Source organism: Ambystoma mexicanum, chromosome 14, assembly GCF_040938575.1.
Source record: "Ambystoma mexicanum isolate Mex_15411 chromosome 14, UKY_AmexF1_1, whole genome shotgun sequence".
Classification (NCBI taxonomy): domain Eukaryota; kingdom Metazoa; phylum Chordata; class Amphibia; order Caudata; family Ambystomatidae; genus Ambystoma; species Ambystoma mexicanum.
In genome coordinates, this window is record NC_090940.1 from 169,405,339 (window position 1) to 169,420,051 (window position 14,713).

General features: G+C 47.2%; 1 protein-coding gene across 1 annotated transcript in view; it reads left to right on the forward strand.

The window, feature by feature from the left end:
• The window catches only part of GANC (glucosidase alpha, neutral C), a 730,404-nt gene that overhangs the window by 198,539 nt on the left and 517,152 nt on the right, over nt 1–14,713 (forward strand). Inside the window, 1 exon segment of the mRNA XM_069638822.1 lies at nt 1,334–1,442. Within this exon segment, the coding sequence (XP_069494923.1) occupies nt 1,334–1,442 (109 nt within the window).

Here is a 14,713-nt window from a genome sequence, read left to right on the forward strand (position 1 = left end):
AAACAGCAAGGAATGAAGATAAACACAACAGGAAACACTGATTCCTTAAATCATGGGTCATACAGGAACCAGGTGTAAATAACACCAAAGGATTATGGAGGAACCCCGGGGGTGCACTCATCCAACAAATAAGAGAGTGCAGTCTCTATCTGTTTCTGCGTGGGGGTAACTATTAACAATCATGAGATAGAAACTAGACTGACAGATTAGAGCGCTGAAAGGTTTATGAAGAGTGGTCTTTCAGTGTCATTAAAAACATTTGAATCATCAATACAATATTTCATACAAAAACCAACACATGACATTTTAAAAGCAAGCAAACACCAGGTACTACTCATCGGTCCTGTTCATTTACAATTTCCACAAGGGTGGTCTGGGTAACATAATATCCAAAGGTTGTAGATTGACTTAGTTTTAAACACGGTTGTCTTCTGGTTCGGGACGTGGGGAAACCCAGAAGTCATACATTAGTCCTATTACTTTTTTTCAAAATGTTTGCGACTGTATATTATGTTACAGTTTACATTCTCAACATGTTTCGGTTGGTGGATACATAAATGTGGAACATTCATCAGGAGTAGATAGCCCAGAAGTTAAAAACACATAAGTGCGTGATGGTGTTTGTGGTAGTCCATACGTAGTATTTCTAACAGAACATCTTGACCTGTCAGGCAAAACACAAACAAAGAATAGAGTAAGCTGTGGGTCGGTCCTATGTCTCTATTATTACTCAATATATAAGTATGAAGCCAATGTGGGTGCTCAATACCTGCATTGGTTTCTTAAGTGCGAGACCACTTGTGCTGATAGGGACTCGGATGTGTCCTTCTCTGTGCCTAATGGATGGAAAAAGCATACACATATGCCTTTTAGTGTCGCTAAAGCAAGCCACCAAGGGTAATACACCCTCACACTACAACAGAAATTTATCATGAAATTCACTTACATAGGAGGTACATGGTTTAGCCACCTTGCGTGTATTCCGTGGGTGCCCTTATTAGGGTAGTAGGATTCTCGGACAGAGCCTTGTGGGCGGCATATGGCAGGTTGGATCTTCTACATGCCTTGGTTGTTCTCCCCTTTGATTAAGGTGTATTCTGTTGGCAATCCTCCTGAATAAGAAGTACATAGGTCACTGCGCATTCAGTTAGTTGTCGGGCTGCTTCGAGCACGGCTGCGGCAGTGTTCTGCTAGTCCGTGTATTGCGCAGTCAGCATTGGTTGCTAAGGAACTATTCTTACTATAAGACACACTGAGTCCTGCGTTGCTGTTCAAAACATTAACATCACAGTCACTGCTTCCTTGGATTTATGTTGCATATGTTTACCTGCAGACGACAGAAACTGTTGCCTCCTGGGAAGTCACAGTACCGTGCACTGTTGAACACACTAACACTGCATGAGGACAGCATCAAGATCCAAATCTTTCATGCAGAGACTAAGGTAAAGTGAATAGCGGCAGTGGGATATCAATATTAATGAACTTTAATGAATTATTAGACATTCAAAATATCTCTCTCTCTATATATTATATATATATATATATATATATATATATATATATATATATATATGGGACATTTGTGTGTGTGGCTGTTCGAAATGTTTAGCATGCTTCCCAACATTTGGCATTATGGTGTACACAATGTACCAAGTATAAAATATGCATTTTTCTCATTTTGTTTTATTTTAAAGCATTTTTTAAAGCGGTCTTCAATGCTTCGATATGTAAGTGTGTCTGTTAGAAATGTTCAGCATACTTCCCAAAATGCTACAAACCAGGAATTTGGCATGTGGGTAGGTTCCATGGTGTAGAAAATGTAAAACGTATAAAATATACACTTTTCAATTTGGTTTTTTAAGCTTTTTTTTAAGTGAGCTGCAATGCTTTGATATGTGTGTGTCTGTCCGAAATGTTTATCATAGTTCGAAACCTGCTACAAACCAGAAAGTGGGCATGTGGGTAGGTTCCATGGAGTAGACAATGTAAAAAGTATAAAATATAAATATACCATTGTCTTTTTTTTTTTCTTGGAATTACTGTGCAAAGCACAGGTACAACTGCTAGTTCCATATAAAAAACAATTAAAATAGCCATAAACCGCAAAGGCAAATGAACATATATTTAAAGCGCTGTACCCCCATCAGATAAATACATCATTGTAAACAAATAAATAAAGACTAGGCTCACATTGGGCCTCATGACAGGTCTGGCGGCAACCCCTGTTGGTAACTGCTGGTGCTTCTGTGCTGGCTTTGCTTACCGTGACCGCTGCGCCCGGCAGGGTCAGACCTGTTGAGCTCAGCGGCTCCGGCAGGCAAAAACAGTGAGTTTACCGTCACCCTTGTTTGGGAAACTAGTCATGAGGACCATTGTCTTATTAGCTGATTTCCCTGTCATCAAAGCACCGCTGATGCTGCTTGCATGCTCTGCTGAAATACGGGGTTGTTGCCAGTGCTCCAGATAAGATTTTGAATGGGAGTATTTTACTCTCTATTTTTTACAGTTCGGAGTAAATTATTTTGTAGGGAGTAAAAAATGAAGCCCCATTCTCAATAGAACTATTTAATAAGTGAGTAAAAATAGGTTTTAACTGTAATAACTGTAAAAACTAAATGTTTTTGTGCTAAATGCACATTAGGAGATACATTTTAGCATCTTTGTATCAAGCAGTAATAATGGTAGTTTCTTCATTTGGTACTATGTGCACTACTGGTCCAAACCTGTGCCAAAGGAAATACAGACTCTCCATCCGCTTATAGAAGACGGTCCATATCCAATCCCACATCTCTGGGGCCACTAACAACTATGGCGAACTGTTTAAAATTTGCAAGGAACTTGACAATCCCACTGCAGTCTCCACTTCCCCACTGCCATCCCTGTCCCTCTATACTTCACTGGCCACCCACTTCTTAACCAAAACACAAGACATTCTGCCTTCACTCTACTCTTCCCCCTTTCATCGTTCCCCAACACAAGCTCTCAGGCCTCCCTTGGCTCCCCTCTCCCCCTCCCTTCTACTCTCCTCTTTCTCGCCTATTGCACCGGATGATGTCTCTAGACTGGTCTCCTCCAAACAGGTGCTTCCCCGCTCCTCCAGAACTATCAAGGACAACATTGCCTCCCTTGCGCCATCCCTGGCTGATTTCTGTAATCACTCCTTCGCTATCGGCTCCTTCCCTCTTCCCCCTCAAGCGCTCCCTTGTGCATCCTCTCCTCAAAAAAGCCTACTGGGCAAACTCCTGGAGAAGCTGGCCATCTCCCAACTGATCCAACACACTGAATCTGTCGGTTGTCCCCACGACCTCCAATCTGGCTTCAGAAGGTTCCATGTAATTTCATTGTGGGATGTTTTTTTTGCAGAAAAACTCATAACATTTTTTTATTTTTGGGTGGTCCCCCCAAACACCCCATCCCCTTTAATTTTTTATATATTCCCGAACACCCACAGCCCAATTATATGTTTTTCTAGCCCCCCTAAAAATTAAAATTAGTTTTCTTTCCTTTAAAAAACCCCACGAAAATCATCCCGCGATGAAAGGACGTCGTACCCTTCAGAGCTGCCAGAGGCACGGAAACTGCTCTAATGAGCACCTATGAAGACCTGCTCTCAAATATTGGTTCCAACTCTCCTTCCGTCTTATCCTTCTGCATCTTTCCTCTGCCTTTGACACAGTCAATCATGCGTGCCACCCTTACAAATCGGCTATGTGACACCAGTGGCATCACGGGCCTGGCACCTGATTGGTTGACCTCCTTCCTCTCCGACCATCCTTCCCAGGTTCAACTGGGCCCTTTTCTCTCTCTTATCACTCTCTCCTCTGCAGTGTCCCTCAAAGCTCCATCCTTTCGCTGTGGCTTTTCAACATCTAACTTGCCCCTTTGGCCCAACTGATCTCCTCCTTTTCTGCTCACTTTCAGTGTTATACAGATGACACGCAGCTGTCCTTCAAGCTTCCCTCTACTGCCTCCTCTTCCTCCTCTCTCATCCTGGACTGTCTAATTGCTTTTCAGTCATGGGGTGCTGCCAATGATTTCTGCCTTAATGCCAGTAAGACTGAGATCCTTCTCATTGGGACCTCAGCTCCCACCTTGCCTCCCACCCTCTGGCCTCCATCTATGGGTCCTCTACCCTAACTCTTGTGTGAGGCAAAAAACCTTGGTGTCATTTTTGATTCCTCTCTCTCTTTCTCTTTTCACATCGTGGACCTTGCCAAGAAAGTCCACTATCAGCTGCACCTCCTCAGAGGCATTCTCCCTTTCCTCACATTCCCCCAGAAACTCAATGTCTCCAGAGCACTGGTCATCTCTAGGCTTGACTACTGCAACAGCCTCTACCTCAATCTTTCTTTATCCGCCCTTCACCCCCTTCAACTAATCCAGAACAGGACTGCAAGACTTATCCTTGGCATCAAGCCCAGGGACTGCATCTCTCGTGCCCTGATGTCTTTCCACAAGCTCCTGATTGCTGCTAGGATCAACTTCAAGACCCTCTGCATCATCCACAAGGCTGTCTGGGGCCTGGGACCCCGCTACATCCAACTCACTCTCCCTAAATATCTCCCTGCTAGAACCCTTTGGTCTGCTAGCTTGAACTCTCTGCAGATCGGATGCTTCTCTAAGCAGAGAGTGGGGCGGTCGATCTCGCTCCCCTGAAAGAGCCTACCTATGTAATGGTCTCCCTGCCCCTCTCAGGCTTGAGCCGGATCTCCTTAAGTCCCGGAAGCTACTTAAAACCTTCCTTTTCTCCTCTTCCTTCTCTCTCCCCCTCCTCTGCTAACTCCTCCCTCCGCCTCAGTGACTGGCTGCCTGGTTCCCTATGAGTTCTACAGGGCTCCAGGCCTCCCCACACAGTTCACCCCCCTTCCTCGCACTTAGCACATGGACCTGCTCCACCTCATTCCCTGGCACTTGCCTTAACGGCCTTCCCTAGCACTTGCACCTGCTCCTTTTTACCATGTCTTTCCCTACTCACCATAGCACTTCACTTATTGAGCAGACCGGCACCCCCCCTATCTCCCTTTCACTTCTTATACTGCATTTGCAAAATCCAAATGTCACAAGACCTAATAGGACTGTCATTGTATCTTTCTTCTTGTTCCCCCTACCCTTTTTTGTTTTGTGGTGCCTTGAAACACCATTTGTTGTATAGGCGCCTTACAAATATCTAATAAAATAAATAAATAAATTGGGAGTATTTTTACACCATATTTTTATTTTTAGGGACTATATGCCTATTTTTAGGAAGTGAAAGTGGCCGATGCACCCCTTATCTGAAGGGCTGGGGTTCGCTTAGACAACAACTGCCTCCTTCGTGAACTGCAAGAGGATCATAGCTCACACCATATTCCTTATTTTCCTAACCAGGAACAAAGTCTTTGAATGAATGAATAACTGTTTATTTCAGTGAAAGAAAGACCATAAGAACACAACATAAAATAAGCAAAGCAAAATTAAAATAATTGGGATCAAGCATGTCCCCCATAATAAACAAAACAAAACCACAAAGTTCAGAGTCCAACAAATCTTTATAAGAATTCTCTCAGAGACTTTGGGCCTCGTGATGAGTCTGGCAGTAACCCTGCCGGCACTACCAGCAGGTTGGCGACTTGTAAAATGTTACCAGCACCTGACTTCCCGGTGACACCGGGAGATTCCAAGTTCGGCGGCCTGGGAAGTCAGGGGGCGGTAAAATGTAAGTCCCCATTCCCATAGAGTCGCATAGAACTCTATGGGAGTGAGGACCCGGAAGCGTGGCACCGTAGTTAATGGTGCTGGCGCTTCTGTGACCGGTCTGCCTACAGCGGCCGTTGCACCCGGCAGGGTCAGACCTGTTGGGTGCAGCGGCCACAGAAGGCAGACACGTAGTTTGCCGGTCCAGAAACAAGGGTGGTGGTGAGCAAGTGAGCCAGACCGGTCTGCTGCCTTTCCTTCATACCCCACACCAACTCAGAAAGCGGCAGTTTGTCATAGTGCACCCATGTGTAGAGTAGCCAAGCAGCCCCTGTAATCATTTACTCCAAGCATTTATCCAAGCGAGCATACCTCTTGGCTTGAAATGATGCATGGAACTCCTGGCTTTGTGTAGTCTTGGTATCAGGCATCTCTCGCTTAACCTATCTGTATTCTTCCTTACCCAGATTAAGGAAGGGCTTAGTGATAGAGTCAGGGGCCATGTAGGCATGGCAAGTTCCAAATGACTGAACTAACCGTGGGATCTTGTCTCTCCTCACCATTAAGCAAACATTCAAAGAGCTTCTCTGACAATTGAGGGAGACTATGGAACTCTGGGGGTCAGGAGAAACCCCCCAGAAACTGCTGCAAGCTCATTGGGCGGTATATGGAGGGTACCCAGAGATCCCTCAGTCTTCTCTCGGGCACCCCAAAAGGTCACCAGATACTTGTGTCAGAAATAAGCCTGCATGTCATTCCAGGGCAAATATGCCTCTTGTGAAAAGAATAGGAGCGTTCAGCATTATGTTCGGGTGTCAGCACTACTCTGGAGGGCAAAACCCCAAGAAAATCAGCTCAAAGAAAGGGTTAACATACATGTGTTACAGGTATGTGAATCAGCACTTATTTTGGCCCATTTCGCTGTTCCATTCATAGGCCCTCATTACGACCCTGGCGGAAATCGTGGTGCAAAATGCACCATGGAGCACGGCGGAAAGCTGCCGATAGCGCCATGGGGGTTGGCGGATTTACCGCCCCATTCCGACCTTGGCGGGGCGGTAAATCCCCATTCCCCATTTTACCCTTCCCCATTCCCATTTTTGCCCCATAGGGTATAATGGGAGTGGGGAAGGCGTTAATTACGCCACCGTAAAATACGGTGGCGTAATTAACAACAAGGTCCCGTAGCGCCATGGATTTCTCCGCCCGGAAAAACCAGGCGGAAAGCGCTCCATGGCGCTACGGGAACTCGTAGTAGGGCGGACGGGTCCGCCGCGAATACCGCTGGCGTAGACCCACTCCGCCAGGGTCGTAATGAGGGCCATAGAGTGGGATTTAGGAAACTATTATATATGGAAATACTGGAGCAAGTAGGGGAAATATTCAGAGTGATTGTCCAGGCTCAGAGCAATGGTGCTAGGAACAATGCAACAAACTCACTTAGGAAGATGGAAGCTGGAACCTGGGATCAGCGGGTATCCATTGCACTCCAGCCTGATCCCAGTCCATAATCTCGCTCTACGAGTGGGCGATTCCCATTATTGAAACACACACAACGCATGATATCAAATGGAATGCAAGACAAACAGCTTGGGAGGGGTTGAAACTTTCACAACTGAGCATACTAAAGGGAAAATGGACCCATCAATCAGAGAACCTATTGGGAAAACTACTTCTACATCCTCACTATAGACTAAGACTATAGAAAGAGGCATAAGACTCTCAACATTGAGGGTGTTATGCCAGTGTTACAGAGTGTGAGAAGAGGAGGAGAAGAACCATAGAATCAGAACCTTCACTGGCCAAACCCTATAGGCCACTGAGTAGGGAAAATACCAAATGGGAGCTGTCTAGGCCTAGTTAGCCACACTTTAGAAAAGGTCATGTTGAAAGAGAAGGCTAGACTAGAAAGCTTGCTAGGAGCCTGCCCCCAAAGGCTATCAGCAGTGAGCCTTGAAATTAGAAGCTAGAGAACTGCCAGCTGGTCGCTCTAGCAATGATTCCAGTTGTAGTTTCAAAGTCACCAAAGCCAACCAAAGAAGTTTGCAAAATTGGAGAAAGCTTTGGCTGGGAGTTGTTTAAAGGCCACAACACCCCAAGGAGATTGTCTGACAAGGCAAAGGCATAGACAAAGAAGCATGCTAGGACACTAAAGGCTACACTGAGACTGTGAGTGGTCTGAAGCACACTTTCCTGGCCGCAGAAACACCAGGAACTTGTGATTTTAATTAAGGACATTGAACTAAGGAAACTAGGTCCATTTTTGTAGGCCCTCACTGAGCTTAATGTATCCCTCCTCCCTCTCTCTGATGTCTTAGAATCTCAATTTATGAATTTGTTCCTTGTTCAGTAGGCATTTCTCCAGTCCTATCCCTCTGAGAAACAAAATAAAGGTGTTTAAACATCTCAACATGTTATGTGTGTTCTGTAGTATTCAACCTGGGACACTTCCTAGTAGAGGGGGGCTGTAATGTTGCAATATATTCTTCTCCTACCGATTTGGCCTGTAATGGTGGCAGTGCCGGTTTCAGCCTGCATGGCTACTAGTTGAGTACCATAGGAAGTCTCCTGATGTTTCTTGAGGAAGCTATTCTCTGTGGTGCCTAGCTACAGGGATGTTTTTGTCAGCCACACCTCAGCGGCACAGATAGAACTAGCAACCACTTTGGCCTGTGTGATGAATCTGGGCTACTCGTCCCTTCTCCCAAGGGGACCCACCTCCTTTGAGGCTAGGGAGGTGAGCCTGCTAAGCAAGTCCCTCCCTAGGGTCTGGGAAAGTGGACCTCACTGGGAGTGACTCCCCTCTAGGGCACAATGGTTCCCATTCCTACAAGTAACTCCCTATCAAGAATTCACTGTCTGTATATATGGGAATAGAAAAAACTTCTGTTTTAAGTCCAACAAATAGTGACATTGATTCCACATCTTTGGCTTAAGGTAATGCTGGATTCCCCTTGTACTCAGCAGTCAAAGAGGAACGACATGCCCCTTTCAAATGCGGCAGGCGGAAATAAAGAGATGAGGAACCTTGAATGGAAGAGAACGAATCCTACGCAGAGGCGAGCCTCTGACGTGAGAACCTTCCGAAGCCAAGCTGTACCGCAGAGCCAGCGGTAGCATGGAGGAAGAAAGGGAGCAAGGAACAACGCTGGAAGGCTGGTACTGGGAGTGGCAAGCCAAACACGACCGAGACGGGACGGAAGGATCGTCCCTCATGGTGGCATGATAACGCTGCAGATGTGGTAGGTCTGGGGCCTGCAGAATGACTCTGAAACCAGGGTCACATGGAGGAATGAAACCTCTGTTCCGAATACGAGGAAGGAGACTGCTAAAATGTGCAACGTCCAGATACTACATGCTGATATACTCCATATATCCTTTCTGTTGTTTATTCTTCTGCTCGGTCTAGCCTTTCAATGGCGGCTTACGCCTCTGCTATGTCTTTCACTATTGTGGCTTGTATGCCTCCTGCCTTTGCTATTGCTATACCTCTAATTACTACTTTGAAGGCTTCCCATAGAGTCTGTTTGGACGCTCCGCTGCCTGTGTTATGGTCAAAGTAGTCCTTGATTCCCTCCCAGAGCTGTGCTCCCCGTCCTTCAAAGCTTCACTTCTGAGCTTCCAGGTCGGGATGCATGCTATTATTAACTGTGAGTGATCTGCTAGTACCCTTGCCTTATATTCTGCGGAGACTACTTCACTTAAGTTTTCCTCACCTGTGAATAGATAATCTAGTCTAGTGAAAAGTGTAGTTGGGGCTGCATAGTGTGAGTATCCCACCTCTCGCGGGTTACGCTCTCTCCATTTATCCACCAGGTTAAACTCCCGTAGTAAAGTGTTATGGGCTTTTGTCGCAGGGGGGGTGTATGCGTGAATTTGTCATCTTACCTGTCTAGCTTGGGGTCAAGTACGCAGTTGAAATCTACTCCCCAAAGTAATGTGCAGTTTCTGTAAGCGTCTATGTGGGGGTAAAGTGTACAGAAGTAGGCTGTCCTGTAATGGTTGGGCGCATAGGTGTTTATAATGCTCACCTCCCTGTTCTCCACCATGCCCATCTTGCCGTCACTGTCATTATCTATACGCAGCAACCGTAAGGGAACCGTTGGTGCTATCCAGGTTATCACCCCCTTTGCATATGCTGATTAAGGGGAGCCTGCTATAGTGCCCTGCTATCTTCCCATGAGAGCTGTAAGTTTTTCTTTGTTGAGCTGCGTCTCCTGTAAGAGGGCTATGTCTATTTTCTGAAGACGTATGTATGTCATAACTCTATTCCTTTTAATGTAACTGTTAAGGCCTCTTACATTCCAAGAGGCTATTTTGAGTTCACCTATCATTGGTGTGCTTCTTTGTGTACCCGAGCTGATGTCTGGACCCCTGTGTACGCATTGTGTGGTCTTATAGGCTGTTTCCCAACTGTCCTCCCTTACCCACTAACTACACCTGCCCCAACATGTGCCCAGCTCCATACCTAAAGCGTTGTCATTTTCGCTTTTCACCTTCACACCGGTATCTCCATCCAGTGTCCTGATTGCGATGGGTGGATGCGTAACTGCTAATATCCAGGTAAACGGAACCTAAAACTACTTTTGGGTAAATAATGCTTCTTCGTCTCCTGTTCGATGTGACACGTGATCCAAGTGTGATACTCCATAATTCCCAGAGGGTGATGAGTCGCCAAAAACGATGTTGTTAATGAGCTTCTCCATGTTTGATTCGATATCCTGCGATTGTCTGTTGGGCTTGCCCAGCCCGACGGGTCTTCCGCTTATGTGTCGGCTGTGGCTCCTTCTTGGCTGTCCATCCTTGATTGTAGGTTTTCAGCGTCCATCCAAGTTTGCGTGTCTGCCGGGGTATAAAAAAAACATGTGCGTCCGCTGTTTATTATTTTCAGCCACACTGGGTATAGCACCATATACTTGAGGCCAGCTTCTCAGATTTGTTTTTTCACAGCCGTAAACTGCATCCTCTGTCTTTGCACCTGCAGGGTGTAGTTGGGAAACGCTATGATTATAGCCAATGCTCTCTTTATCCTGCCTCCTTTCCTGAAGTGCTGTAGAATTTTCTCATGTCCTTTATAATTTAATATAGGGGTGATGACGGGCCTTGGTGGGGCACCAGGAGGTGGTTTCTTAGCAAGGGACCTATGCGCTCTTTCCACTGTGAAGCCCATGGACAGATTGCCTGGGCCTATGTCTTGTAGCAACATGTTTTCCACCAAATGTGTTGGATTTGTACCTTCTTCCCCTTCTGGTAGCCCGATAATTCGGACATTGTTTCTTCTTGCGCGCCCTTCTGCGTCCTCAACCCGTCCTCACAAGTTCTTTATTTGTTGCTGCAGCATCGATATATCTTTTGCGGCCCCCGACAGGACCTCGGTATTCCGGCTAACTTGTTTTTCCAGGGTGCCAGTGCAGTCAGCCAGCGGCCTGACGTCCTGTCTAAGGGGGATGATGTTGATACTGACAGTGTCCACCTTGGCTTCTAGCGCTATCTTTACAGCTGCAATAGCTGCTAGCACTTGGTGATCATCTTGGGTATGGTTGGGCACTGGTTGTTGTGCTGGATGTCTCGTTTTCCCATCCTCACCGGCATGTGGATGTGTCGCAAACATGTCCAGGGTGGGCTGCTTGAGCCTGTTCTTGGCCTGTTTAGACACCATGGTGTGAGTTCTGCTGGTTGATTGCTCCGCAATAGATGCTTGCAGCGTCGTTCTCTATCCAAGCTTGACATCCGCTGTTGCTTAGGATGGTTGCCTGGTCTAGTTCTTAGTGTTAGCTCATACTATGCTTCCTTTGACCTGTCTCTGGGATGTAGCGCTCTCTGCTTAGGATCCAATAGTTATGGCCTATTATGATGACAGGGGAGTGCCCTGACATTCGTTGTGTGCGTGGCCAGGAAAGTCACTAATGGTAGTGGCTTTCCCCCTTCGCAATGCGTTGACTGCTTCTTCTTGTAGTACTCTCCTTCAACTAGTGCAGTGACTGACTGTTTTGCAGCAGTAGCCTTGCAGACAGGCCAGTGAGCCTGTACACATCTAAGTGGTTAGGCAAGGCCTGCAGTATCTGCTGCGGCCGTATCACTGCCTATACATGCTTAATGTAGTGTTTGTCAATTGCCTTCTGTGGGGTGGGGGGCTACGCACTGCTTGTGCCGGGTCTTTGTAATGTCTCTCCGGAGCCCGCACTTACTTGGAGATTGGTTCCGCCAGCCTCCTTCCGAAAATGTCCGCCTGGGCTACGTTCCTCTTCTGCTGCCCGACATCTGTGCTTTGTCAGGCAGGCTTCTTGCACTCCTACTACTGGGCTCTATGTGGGGTCTGCCACTGTCTGTCTCGGTCGGTCTGCTTTCTTCACCCGGGTCCCGGTGCCTCGCTCGTTGCCAGTGCTCCCTGCCTGCAAGGGTATTGCTGTTGTCCACTACCGCATATCCCAGCCCTCGCGGTAATCCACTTTCTTTCACTATGTCTGCCGGCAATCCCAGCCACAGTTCGGTACTTCTGAGGTAGCTCGCTTGAGTGTGACTCCAGGCGCCAGATCTGCCATATGTTCTTTACCTCTGACATGGATCCTCATGGTGCAGTACACTCAGTCTTCAGGCCGGGCTGCTTATCTTCTGGTCTGCTGCCATGTTGTGTCGGAAATCACGCTTCCTGAGTTTCGCGCCTCCGAGAGCGTTACTCTGCTTCCTAGCACCAATTTGCACTCAAAGTTCATCCTTGCATTCCCTGAATGCTCCGATGGTGCTGTGTAAACACATGGCTCTTGGACCTTGCAGGATCCGCTGTTTTGGGCCGGATCATGTAGGATCACACAGGAGCTTTGAAATCTACGTCCTTATCGCATGGCTTGCTAGCCACGCCACAAGTCAACAGTTGTGGCTTGTTTATAGTATTAGATTTTCAAGTTAGTACCACCATATGGCCTGGTACTCGTGCAATTTGCCCGCTGTTGCCATCTTATAGCCAAGTAGTACCGTTATGGCAGTGCCTGGCAAATGCCTATTGCATGACTAAAGAAAAGCTCAAACTGTTGACTTTATAAATGCTTTTTAAAATGGATGTTATGACAGCATTTCTTCAGGATGAGGTAACGTTCCAACTGTCAGGTTTTAGTCGAGGTCTTACATAATAACAGAGGCTGTAATGTTTAAATAGGTCCAATGCCATTTGTGAGTATGTAGCCCTCAATACTTCTTGCAAGGTAAAAATGAATGACACAGGGTGAGTCAGTGGAGTTCCTTATTTCCTTAGAAGCGACCTATGGACCTGGAAAATAGCTCAGGGGTAACATGCTCACCTTGGGAACAAGATAAAGCCATGCAACCCAGTTTCAATCCCCGATCCCACGCTTAGAAGCTGAAGGAGCTTGCCATTAAGAGCAAAGTAAGTGAGGGCCTCAAACTCTTATGCCTGATTCAATGGAGCCGGAAATCCATACCCTACTTGGGGGTCCAGATCCCGGCCTGTTCAAAAGATGTATATCTTCTGAACTTCCCCCCACTCTTTAAAGAACTGGAGAAGGACCTGGAACGGTGAACCGCACAGGAGATATCTCTCATTGGGCGAATTACGGCCTGCAAGATGAATCTCCTTCCACGTTTTCTCTACGCCTGTTCCTCCCTGCCCACCGCGATCCCACTAGCCCCTCTTCTACACATGCAGAAGAAAATGCTTTGCTTTCTATGGAGAGGTAGGAAGGCGAGAATATCTCAGAAGGTAATGATGGGCAGCTCCCGCCTTGGAGGTTTAGGGCCCCCGCACCTACAGAAATATCAATTGGCGTCACAATTGGCATGCGTTCAGGCCTGGGGCACAGCGACTGGGCCCCCAAAGTGGGTGGAACTGGAGCAGTCCCGTCTCCCACTTCACCTCCGCTTTCTCCCACATATCCCTTCTGCGCTCCGGAAGACCTGGGCAGGGAACCTGGCATCCACCAAAAACACCCTTAGTATATGGGACTGGGCATTGAAATATAAGGTTATCCCACAAGATGTAGCCCCGCTCTCCCCGATTTTTCATAACCCGGCCTTCTCTCCTGGATCACACCCCTCCAATTTTAAAAACTGGGTCGCAGGGGGACTGGAATTCCTGGGGCAACTGTTTGAAAATGGCCAGCCCTGCACCTTCAAACTCTGTAACACAACCTTTCAATTGGCTGAAACAGACAGGTTCTCTTACTCGCAACTTCGGCACTGGTGCTCTAATCCGCAAGTGCGACAGGAAGTTACACGAAACCTCAGCCCTCTTGAACTTACCCTCCAGGGCCTGCCGCTAAGGGGAAAGACCACCAGTCTCTACAAGCTACTGCAAGAAAACCTGCTTTCCAGTAGACCCCTATACATGGCACAATGGGAGACAGATCGGGTCATCCTCTGGAAGACGAGGCATGGGTGGACATATGAACTAGAACCCATTCCTCCTCTTTCTGTATCACCAATTGAGAGTGTGCCCATAAACTGCCCTTACGCTGGTACTATCCCCCAATTCGCCTTCATCATTTCAATCAATCCCTTGACCCTCAGTGCTGGTGCAAATGTGGACAAACCGGCTCATATCTGCATATGTGGTGGACATGCCCCACTGTGCAAACATTTTGGAACCAATGTCTCGCAGCTATAAAAGACATTACCCAAGTGACTATTCCCAGGGCACCAGAGGTTGTCCTATTCGGGGCACCAGTGGTGGGGGCTTACCCAAGGTCGGGGAGAACGGCTAACCTCCCTCAACTACTACTGGCGGGTAGAATCACAATTGCCTGCACCTGGAAGACCACCGAGGGCCCCTCAATGATTCTGTGGTGGAGCAAACTCTGGGACATCTTGGTGGCAGAAAAAGTCATGGCAGCCAGGGTTGCGCCTCTTTCTCCGGTTCGCAGATACCTGGGCCCTACTCATAGACTATGGCCAGAACTTCCCAGTACAAACTTACAAACCCCATCTTGCCGACTGGCCCTACACCCCGACTCCAAAATAACTGTGGGTGATCCTGCCTTGCTGGACCAAATGGAGACATGATCTGGGGGAGTGAGTGGGGACAGAAGAA